This window comes from Odontesthes bonariensis, chromosome 24, assembly GCF_027942865.1.
Source record: "Odontesthes bonariensis isolate fOdoBon6 chromosome 24, fOdoBon6.hap1, whole genome shotgun sequence".
Lineage (NCBI taxonomy): Eukaryota > Metazoa > Chordata > Actinopteri > Atheriniformes > Atherinopsidae > Odontesthes > Odontesthes bonariensis.
The window spans coordinates 18,201,019-18,213,048 of record NC_134529.1 but is presented as its reverse complement, the minus strand read 5'-3'; the positions used below and the strand labels follow the sequence as shown (position 1 = coordinate 18,213,048).

At 38.2% G+C, this 12,030-nt stretch overlaps 1 protein-coding gene across 1 annotated transcript in view; it reads right to left on the bottom strand.

Moving 5' to 3' along the window:
• Positions 1 to 2,984: 2,984 nt before the first annotated feature.
• syndig1l (synapse differentiation inducing 1-like) overlaps positions 2,985 to 12,030 on the bottom strand; it is a 46,015-nt gene continuing 36,969 nt past the window's right edge. The window contains exon 4 of the mRNA XM_075459549.1: positions 2,985 to 5,691. Coding sequence (XP_075315664.1) covers positions 5,533 to 5,691 — 159 coding nt within the window. The 3' untranslated portion in view covers positions 2,985 to 5,532. The remainder of the gene's footprint in view (positions 5,692 to 12,030) is intronic.

Genomic DNA, 12,030 nt, shown 5'->3' with positions numbered 1-12,030 from the left:
TATGATTTTATATATTAGAGTCATAGAAACCATCATGATTTGTCCTCAAGTATACTGAAGACTCTGTAATAGGTCTGAGTCTGCAGAGTGCTGGGCAAGATAATGACTCTGTCATTGATACAATTGTTAAGTGGTGCTAAGTGGAGTCTTTCCTCAAAATAAATGTGGCAAAAACCCAAAGAATTGCCTATTGATTTTCTGAGGAAGCCCCTTCCTCATGCCCTAACACTGTGTGTGATTAAGTGTGAGACAGTGGTGGCAGTGCGGCAACTGGAGTATCTGGACTAGGTCTTCAATGAGAAGCTTAATTTTAATGCAAACAGATGATATGTAGCATATAAAGAGACAAATCAGTGGTAGATGTTTTTTTTAAAACCTTAATGAAAAAAACCTGAATGATCTGTAATGAAGCCTGTGTTTTCTTCTTCTCCGAAAATACGGACAAAGTGGAAACAACTGTGAAGCTCTGCCACAGGTTTTCTGGGACAACCCATAATAACCTGCAGCATCAGAAGTTAGGATCATCTCAAAGACTATTGTTGTAGACCTTTGTATTTTTTACATGCTGAATTCTAGATTCCTCTCATCAGGGAAGATATTTAGTCTCGTCATAAAAAGCTCTAATGTAGAAATATGGTCCTCTATTGTCCAATGTATTTTCCTTTTATGTAAATGTATATTATTTGCATGTATAAGGCATACAGAGAAATTCTATAGCAACAAGACCACTAGCTTTATATTTTAGTCAAATGTATTGTTTGAAATAGTTAGTGTCATGTCTCTCTTATGTTTTGCATTTTTTGTCATGTTCTGTGTTTTTGTGTAGTTTTTGCCATTTCCCCACTTTTTGCCTCAGTCTTTCTCCTGCCCTGCCATCGGCTTCCCTCCCTTCACCTGTGTTCATTATCATCAGCTGCACTCACTCACCAATCACCCTCCACAGTATTTAGTCTCCCGGTTTGTTCATGCTACTTGTCAGATCCTCACCGTTACTTATGTACCCAAGTCAGGTTGTTCCATTGTTTAAGTAAAGTAGTTATTCATGTCAGTCAGGTTTTTGTCTGTTCTTAAGGTTTTGTTTTGTCAGTTTAGGTTTTTTTATGCTTTTTGTTGAAATTTTTGACTTAATCAAGTTTTCATTTAATATCTGCATTCGGGTCCTTCATCTCCATGTCGACTCCACAAATCCGTGACAGTTAGCTATCATAAACACTTACCTAGCTAAAAGCAAGTGCTAATAAGTTACTACTGGTAACAATATGAAACAAAAACCCTTGTTAGCTAAATCGACAAACAGTTTCCTACATTTAAAAAAAAAATAAATGTTTTGATTGTCCACTAAAAAACTGTTAGCCATTGAATAAGTCTGCTAAAAAGTAATAAAATATGAGGATGTTAGCTAAGTTAGCTAGCTTGGTTTTGAATAACAAGGCAAGTGATAAACGCTAAATAAAGCTGACTAAAAATAGACCTACTGACTAAAAAAAGTTTTTAATGGTCTTTTAGGGAGTAAGTTAAAGCTAGGTCTCACATTTTACTTGAAAAAGAAATAATCTCTTTTGGAACATCACACAACTTTTAGAATAACTGGTAATGGGTCAGTAAACAGATCAGGTATAAAAGAGTATTCCTTTGTAATAGATAAGGGGAAATGTTCACCAATCTGTAAAAGAATATGTGAGCAGATGTTAAATTGATAAATTTAAGAATAACATTTTGAAAAGACTTTGGTTGTTCAATCTTTTACAGTCGAGTTGTCAAAAGAAAGTCAAGGGCCAAGGCTGAAAATTCTGTATTAAATGGTTATGATGTCCTCAGAAGGCAGAGCATTAAATAAAGTCACAATTCTGTGGTGACATTCACTTCATGGGCACGGCCAAATTTTTTAAAATCATTGACAGTTAACACAATTCATCATTTCAACTACAAATGTATGTTACAACTCTGTTATAGAAGTAATAAGTAATAGTAATAATACACTAAATTCAAATTGAATGGAGATGTGTCCTAATATTTGATAGATTTAAAGATTCAGAAAAGGAGCTGCCTTCTGGCACTGAGCTTTTTTTTTTTTTTTTTTTTTAAATGTGCCGAGCAACCTGGAAGCTGTCCAGCACTCTAAAACATTGAAATTTTAAAATTATTTTATTATCATGACGGTTGCATCCTCCGGGCTAAAGAGAAGAGGAGCTGCCTAGCTTGTTATCACCCTAATTTAAGAGCCAGAAGACTATGATTTAATAGGGGTGCATTAGTGCACATGGCATGAGTAACTTTTACATCTGTGAAGGCATGAATACTAAACATATGGAGGAGCAACCTATACTGCTATCAAACCTTTTCAAGGAAGGCCTCGCTTATTTCAGTATGGTGTGGTATGAAATAGGTCCCAGATTGTCTGCAGTCCACACCAGACATCAAGTTGAAATATTTGTGTTATGAGACAATGGTATAATGAAAGAGGCTTCAAACTGTTGAGGAGCAGAACTCAAGCAGGAATGGGGGGGAGAAGACACTTTCAAAATGACAGAAATTGGTCTCCTTAGAGGTGATGCAACACACTAGCAATCACTGGAAATGTGTTGTTGGCATTAAATGATCCTGCACTTATCATCATAAACAACAACATATTCAAGCTTGTTGTTTATGAATATAGCAGAAGTACGACTAACAATCGTGACACGAATCATGTTCAGTGCTGAGGTTGTGCCGAGTTTGTCTGCTTTTAGGTTCCATAGAAAGTATGGAGAGGACACAAAGGAAGGTTTACTTCTTGCTGTCTGTGTGAAGCAAAGATATTGGTGCAGATACAAGTCTCTGTTTCTTTCTGGCAAAAACCACCTACACACCATGACTCATTTTTTCTTTAAGAGCAAGTGAAACATCTCAATTCCTCAGGCAATTCTTTCAGGTTGTGGAGGGGTTTCAGATAACTACACATCTTTAACGTATATAAGGGGAAAAAAATATAATTAAAAAAATGGTCAGCCTTCCTTTCAGGTTTATTTGTCATTACATTTGAACATGTCCGTATTTGCACTATGTACATGTTGCCTTCACACGAAATAGGAGAAAAAGATCCCCAAACACAAACATGATAAAAAAATAAAATAAAAAATTGCCTTCTATAATCCAGCGTACAAGCACAACACAAAGAGATCGCTATCACCCTGGCATTGAGACTTGCTTCAGCAAACGTCTTTGTTGCACGGATGTGAAGCTCATCACAATGAAAAGAAAATAACAGCTGCATCAAAATTCACATACTGTTGTAACACATTGCACAATACCAGGTTGCCAAAGAGGCCGGATTAAAAACACATCATTTGAATGACACGTCACATAAAACAATGCATGTTCGTCGTTATCTGCAATATAACTTTCTCCATGGGGTGAAGAGCTGTTCACTATACTTACAGTGATGGTCATGACATGTGCATTCATTGGAACCAGTAGATCATGAGTTGCTGTTGATACGAGTGCTAGAATGGGGTCATAGCTTATAAGTGCTAAGATGCCCAGAATAGAATCAGCTCTTCAGATGCCTAAAATCAGTCCGCATTCAACGCAAAATGGCCTCTCTCTGACTGGCTTCAATCCTACGGCGACTGCGTGGTTACTCATACAGGATGCCAAAAATAACATTCAAAGTAAAGCTTGCAGTGTAAGCTGCAGTTTAGTTCAAGCAAAGCAAGCTAGAAACTTCCACGTATGAAGAATGTGGGAAGAATATTCTTTCTTCATCAGCACAACAGAGACAACTTTCACAGAGGCAGGGATGTGTAAATGACCTGTTTACTTGCAGGGCTTGACAGCAACCAGCGACACCACAAGTGGCTTATTAGAGAAATTAATGTGGCTCTGCTATTTTGCGGTTTCCCTCCAGAGAATACGCATCCCCTCAGAAATACCTCAGCCATTGCGGGGGACCTAATTTTGCACCAAAACTGTCAGTAATGACGAATGCAGGACCGGTGCGGGGAAGCGTGCAGTGTCACCTCACAAGGCTTCATCACTTGAACTATCTGCCTGGCCTATAATCTGCAATACAGCAACGGAAACTAAAATGCCAGTGGTTTACAAGCCCTTCTTATGAAATTCTTTGAAGTCACAAGTGTCTGTAAGAATGAATGAGGAAAAGATTGAGATCTCCCGGTCCTTTATCACTTTTTTGACTAAAATAAGGGATAACACACTGTGCAAAATATGAGTCCCTTCACAGCCTGATCAGTATTCATTTTAGATGATCAGAAATCAGTTCTGAATCCAAGAAATCATGAGTCACAGTTTAGCTAGACTCATGCACAGAATAACTGCTTCAAAGTCAAAATTCAAAGCTGTTGCCACCTTTTGTTATTTGTGCAGCTTTTAATTACATTGTCTAACTGATTTATAACCTCCTCATCCATTGTGAATGGCCAACGCTTCCTTTCCCACCAAGGTACAGGGTGACAAATTATGTTATGCTTAATCTGGAGGCACCGGAGATCCTTTTCCCTTCATTTTGTGACCGTTTCACCAACTCACGTCTGTGCTTTTACATTCTTTTAAGTGAGTTTAGCGAATATTTATTTAGACAACACAAGAAGACATACAAAAAAAACCCAAACACATTTACGTGTTCGTAGGCAAACCATATCTGCGTGAACAGATTGAGCGAGTTCTCGAGCATTCATCAGCCATGTTTCTGATGGACACCTTCTCTATGAAAAAACACAGGACTAAGGCTCCATTGAGATTTGTATAATTCATGCCAGTGCAATAGTCTTAAATAAAATAAAACAACTTCTATTCTTGATGATATTTAAATATTTTTCCACCTTACAGGGTTGTCTTTTGTTAAATTCTCATACTCAAAAGTTCTTTATTCGTCTAACCCTGTTTCTCTCGATTTCAAGGCCCTCCATTGACATAATTCAAGAAGCAGTGGATGTGGTAACAAATCCTTTTTTTAAATCCTTGACTGCTAAGGAGTCAGTCCGTGACAGATGAACGCAGATCCTGGCAGCAAACTTCAGTAACAGGCAGCAAGACGCCAACATCTCAAATGACAACAGAGTAGGGTTGCTTTCAATGTGCAAGAGTGACTTTGTGTTGATTTTTAACCTTCCTCAAACTCATTAGTCAATAATCATGCGAGTTTGCATGTTCAGATCAGATTTGTTCTCTTCAAAAACATCCTACAGTCCTATAAGGAAGCAAACATGGTTTAAGTCAATGGAATGCAAACTGGGCTCCAACATTAGATCCATCCATTACTCACATCCGCTGTGTCAAAAAGAAAACGAAAGAAAGAAAAGTTTGTCCCTGTCCTCTCGCCCTACAGCTTGACCTCTCTCCAGTAACTGTGGCTAATCTTGGCTGACAGAGGGCCTGCTGGGAGAGAAAGTGGGGAAACAAAGGATGGTGAAGGGAGAAAACTGTACATCCCCGTAAAACTTTTCTCGAAGTCTGCAGGTGCAATGATGTTCTCCAGAGAGAGTTGTTCCCTTCCCGGCCTCCCTGGAGGTGTGTGGAAGGAGGGTGCTTCTGCTATATGTGTCCTGGTTTCGAGAGGTAGGCAATGAGAGCCACCACCACTCCTACATACACACCAGTGCCTATAGTGATGGAGAGGGCAGCAAGGAACAAAGCCCGTCGGGAGGCGATGTTGGCCATTGGGAAGTCCCCTTTGTTCACGGCCTTGGTGGTCTGTAAAAGAGAAAGTGAAGGAAAACAGAGCGTCAGAAGCCAAATATGGTTTTGAGCGATTCAAAGAGAAGGAGGAAACAATTTAAAAAAAGAAATGACTAATTGCTATTCATTATATCTGTGGCACTGTAGGAAAAAACAAAAGCAAATGGAATTGAAGGATGGGCTTACTGAACCGAGGAGAGCGCATCATGCGTGGCGGGACAAAAAAAATGTCAATTAGTGTAAAAATGTCAAGGACAGGAGGTTATGGTCATCTCAGCCTCGAGCGTGAATGATAAATGGCATGTGAGAAAAGTGGATTCATCTTCATTTGTCATCAAATAAGAAACATAGATATACATGATAATGCAATTATGTTATACGAACAAGCTTTTAGGCCAGTTATTAGTGCTTTCACCTTGCTTTTCGCATTGAGGGTTTTTTTCTCTTTTTTTCTTAGATTTTTATTTTTTTGCAAGGCAGCAGCCCTGCTTTCCACGACCCAATTAAGGCTGTAGTTCTTTTTGTCATTCCAGTGTTGGCACAAACTGTACAGATCCTCTCTTTAGTGTTGTGTTAACACTTTTGTTAAACAGCAGCAAGTGAAAAGGCCACAGCTCCCAGCACGTGTATGACACATCATTAAAAATAAATAAAAAACTGGGTTCATGACAAATAACCATAATCATGATAATCATAATGACGACATGACATTATAGAAAACGAATTATACCCTGTTCCTCTTCTCCAATCTCCCTGCGGTGCCCCCCTCCCCCTGGAGTCTCTTCTGTTCAGTTATGAATCAAGATCACGTTTGACAGACAACTGTCTTTGAACATAGCCTCGAGAATCGGGGGAAAAGGGTATTAAATGATTTAATAATCGTGAAAAATTGTTGAATTGCTTTTTTATCGCTGCAAAGTTCGCAGTCAGTTGTTGTGATGTGATTTGAGAAAAATAACACGAATAAAAAGAGTTTTAAAAATATAAATATACATCCACGAATGACAAACACCTGCTTTCTTTTTTGTTAATGATGTTTTGTTTGCTGGTTTAGGTAGAAAGCAGAACATCAATCATGCAATTGACTTATTGTATACTCCGTCATGCCCAATTTAACAGTCTAACACTGAGGAACATTGCTATTAAGTTGAAGTTTTGTATCTAAATCTGTGTATAATTTGCATTCATTTTCTACTTTTTCTATCACCATCGGAAATACACGCATTTTTCTGGAAGCTCTCAGTTCAGTTTCCACCATTGGCAAATTCAAACGGCAGCATGACTGATGCTGGATTTCTAAGGACAGGGCCTGGTTTTTAGGGTGTGAAAAAAAAAAATTCAGAAAACAATATACTAGCTTATATCATTCATTGGTTTATTTTCAATACTGGCTTTATTATTTTTAAAAATTAATTATGAACTTGCACTGAAAACACTTCATGTCTCTGCCCCACTGTCTAGACAGCCACATCCCCCATGAATAACTGGTAATAATTTCAATAATCATTAATTACAACAATGAACAGGTTAGATTTAGTCTACCTTGGGTACTGCTGATGTGTTTAAATGACAGTCATGGTGGGTAAAATTGTATTGGACTTATGCCAGTCATGAAATCGTAGTTTAGTAATAGTAAAACTTTAGCTTCTTATTTTCAGTCACTCTGTTGAATGAAACTCAGCCCCAAAGCAGAAATGACAGTGCAAAACCCATACGGTGGCATTGTCTGTTTTACTACAATGCCGTCATTTCCTAACCTATTTATTGTTTTTAGCCGATGAGATTCAGCAGTCGAGAGAGTGCAGCATGTTGTCAAAACCCTAATTCATTGTGTCTGTGACACAATGCATGGGTCAGACTACTGTGCTGAATAAATGCCTATACAGTTTTGCAATATATGATGTTGAAGTGTGACCGTCATTATTCTTGCATCCATTTTAACAACAGTGTGTGGCTCGCGTGAGTATGGTGAGGTTGAAGTAAGCGTCATTCCGTCTCTGTGATATTCAAGTCTAATCTTTTCAAATAATATGTTTCTTGTTTAAGGCTGAGGTATCCGGGGATTGCAGCTGTGTGCAGTTCATATCTCACACTGGCAGTGAGCAGAAAACTAAACATCTAAGCCAGTCTCTATACAGCATCCATATGTGATCTGACCTTGAACTTTACTCTAAAGCTCTGAGACTGTGGATTAAAGTCTCTCATATATATATAGCTCCTTTGCAGAATTCTTTCCCTTGCCCATCATAATAGAAATCTGGAAGGATTTCAGACTGAAGCCACAGCTTCCTTTTGTTGAGAGGAGGCAGCCGGTTCAGGTATCTGGCCCTGTACCTTACTAAGGTGTGCTGTGCACGATCTGCATGGCTAACTAAAGTCAAAAGTTTGCCCCACAAAAATAGGAAATTATCACCGGACTCCTCTTCACACTGTGATCCCTTGTAAAATAAAAAAACATAAACCCAATTGACTGATTTAAAAGTATTTTGCTACTCAGCTATGCAGTATATGTTTATATTTAACACAAGGGGATAATAATAAGGGAGGATGAAAAATGTGACCATGCAGTGTTTGTTCATGCTGGCAGATACGGCTAATTATAATGTTAAAAAAATATGTGACCTCTAGTGGTCATGATGGCAACTGCATGCGAGCAATAAAAATGGCGTTCATGACAGTACGGTTGCAGTAAGGTTTTTATTTTATTTTTGTAAGCACAAACTGTATTTGTTTTCTAACCAATCAAATAGCCAACCAGATTGTTTTATTATAACATGTTGTGCTCATGTGTAACCAAGGCAACCAGCAAGATGGCACCCACGAAAATGACAGTCACATTGTAAAAAGAATGTATTTTAGACCCTATCCATAATCTTTTTCTATCTCTTACCATGTAATGTTACTGTCTAAACCTAACCATGAAGTAACAAAAGCGTTTGGACGAAAGGACTTTGTGGCTTCTTCAAAAAAAGACTTGAGAATTACATTTGTTCAGCTGTAGAAGCGCTCATATGAGTCATATTTTGCTCCTACCACTTGTAGGGTGGCACAGGATAACCTTATGAGTCGTAATTAAGGGTATGAACAAATGACCATTTCAGTTGGAGGATTTGTTGGGAAAAGGACTCTCACAATAAATGTAATATAAAAGACCAGCCCAGTGAGCAGGAAGACAATCTTCTTCATGCTTTCTCTGTTTCTCTAAATTCCCTCGCTCTCATCCTCTTCCTTTCCCACATTAATCTCTGTCGTTGAGTCCCTTTATTCTTTTAGTCAAATCAGAATTTGTCCTTACCTCTGAAAACTGTCCCTCTCTCAATGCCAACTGTCACAGTTGGTCAGGATGGAGGACACGGATGCGAATTTCAAAAGCAAAACTGGGTTTATTTAAGCAAAAAACAAGGTTCAAACTAAAAGCGCGGCTGAGCCGGATTCAAAAACATAACTGTGAACAAAACAAACAAAGAACTGGGCATGGCATGGCATGGTATGGTATGAATAAATACTTAGCTTAGACGAACTACGAAAATCATGGGAAGCAACGAAGGCAAGGTAAGCAAACAAAGATCCGACAAACTAAGAGGGGAGACTGGAAACTAAATAGGGACTGGGAGTGATTGGGGACAAGGTGCAGCTGGTGGGGAATGACAGACAGGTGAGGGGAATGAACTAATTAACAGAGTGAGGGGAAAACCAATTACAGGACTAAAAACTCAAAATCAAAACATGAACTGAACACAAAAACGTAGCTTAAAACATGAAACTAAAAACAAAAGTCCATGGGTATGACACCAACAAGTTGTCATTTACATGACCATTGTGTCAAAGCACCTAGCCAATCTGATGCTGTTATGCAGCATTTGTTTTTATCATAGCGTGTTTAGGAACTGGTGACCAAGTCTGCATAAGAGGGCAGGAGGGGTGGAAGTAAGTCGCAGCACCATCATCCATCTAGGTTGATTGTCAGACATTTTTTTCCCACTTACAATTTTGCAAAGTGTCAGACTCATGGGCTTTTTTTTTTCCCATTTCATTATCATTTTCTTGTTTTGTAGAATATAGAAGTTTTAAGGTTTGTGTAACAGAACTGCAGGCTGAAAGGTTAGAACTGGATCACACTTAACACACTGCTTAACCTTGAACACATTAACCTTGAACATGGTAAAACAATGCATTAGAGTACCGACAACAGTGTCATGCCTGGTGTAGGGAGTGAGACCAGGTCTCTGCTGTTGGCTAAAAGATGTTCTACTGAGAGTGATTGTGTTTTCAGTAAGCAGTAACCTGAATGAGCTGAATGTATTTACAGCACCGTCAACCTGGGTTCATTTCAGTTAAAGTTTGTGCTCTATATTATCCACTTTCAACAACAGTTAATCTCACAGTAATTCTTTCCTTTGTGCACCAAGTATTTTAGTGTTTCATTCGTTTAAAGAATTAAAAAAAATTTCTTTTTATAGAGCCCTAGAAAGTCCACAACAAAAACAGTCAGATTAGAGCCACACCAATGCTTTTAAAAGTCAGGAAGCAAAGGTAGACAAAGGACAGGGATTCGACAATAATTATTATTGAAACAGCAGCATAACTTTTAAGGCTTTATTGAATATAATTATTTGGGGAGAGTGAATCCAAACCGAGTCAAAGCAAATTCAGTGGACATGGTTGAAGGAAACTTTAATTTCCTCACTCAAAGCATTTGAATTATTACAATGTGTCTGCTAAATCAAAAGAACGTTGAGCTCTCCCTGTGTAGGAGTTTGAAAGACAAACTGAAACAGTGCTGTAATGTGGACAAAATAGATGAAGGCTTTGTGTGACATACAGTAAATGACAATGTGAATGTGAGGATACCTTTGAGAGAAAGCATTTATGGCTTCACTATCTCCTCTACCTTGACAAAGTGATTGAAATAGGGTGTTATGGAAAATAAGATAAAACATCAGGCTCAGCTAGCATGGCGACTCATACAGCTTAGTGCTCTCAGAAGTCAACTCAGCCCAGTTAAGTCTTTTTTTTTCTTTTTTTTAACCAAATAACACATAAAGCAGAAGTTCTCTCTCATAACGGTTAAACAATAATGAGCTAATTGTTTTTCATTCATTAAGATGACTTCTTTACTCTGATGTAACTTCAGGGGAGCCGTATTTGCATAATCGTGTATCGAATTGCCGTGGCTCTGAAACTCGGCTTTTCCCATCGCAGATGTGTCAAAGCTGAGAGTAAAATGTATCTGCATACCCCACAGAAAACACACACCCTAATAGTGGCATTAATTCAAAATCAACGCCGCATCCCGATCTGAAGCTCAGAGCCAATTATCTGCAGATAGTCATGGTATTTTAGTCATGGTCCCTTGTATGTGTTTGGGATTTGTCTAACATAAATCCTAAAACTGTGCAACCCTACTTACAATAAAGATATTACACGAGATTAAAGATGTTGTCTTAAGAAAACAGCATACAGTAATGTAAGGCACTGAGTAAAATAATGTCTGTTTCTATGCTGGTGCATTCCCTGATGCCCTGACTCAACTCCTCTCTTGCAGCTCTCTATCTGACTAGCCCTGACCTTCCAGTAGAACAACAACACTATTGATCTGCCAGCCACAGACTCTATTACACTCGCTAACCGGTTTGTTTGTAAATGTCCTTAAAGTGAATTGTGGGGTTGATGTGCTATAATTTCAAAACTTTTCCTCTCAGCTCGTACTCCTGTCCTTGTCAAAACTTATAATGCATCTGCTCATGCTGCCCTACGCAGGCAGAGAGCTGGAAAAAGTGAACATGAGAAAAAAAAAAGTTTAAAGTTTTGAATGTACTTACAGATAAAGGGTTATGAGTCCATCTTATATTTAGTTGTTTTATCCAGAGTTTTAGCCAACAAAGGATTCTGACAGACTTCACATGTGAGCATATGTGCATGTAATTACACAGTCTGTATAGAAAAGGCATCCCATCTAAAACAGAAAGCCAGTCCAAGTGCCTTAACCTCCAATTTATCTAGCAACTTGTGGTTGCAAAGAGACATTAGTTTACAAAGAGGTCTTTTGGAAAATGGCTATACTTGTTACTTAATTCAAGATCTTAATAAAAAACATTTTAATGAGTTAGTTTCTTGTCTTATAAGGCACGACGTCCAATGTCAGTTATGATCCAATTTAGAATACATGAGAAAATAAACCAAGGTAGGGACTGTCATGATCATGCTTGGCTGTGGTGTTTGTTTGGTTTCTGAGACTTAGTGTTTAATATATATTTATTGAACATTTTTCTTTACAGAAGTACAAACTCACAGTTCTCCATCAAATCAAGAAATATGAAATATCGATTATCAAGAACCATGAACAGAAAAAAA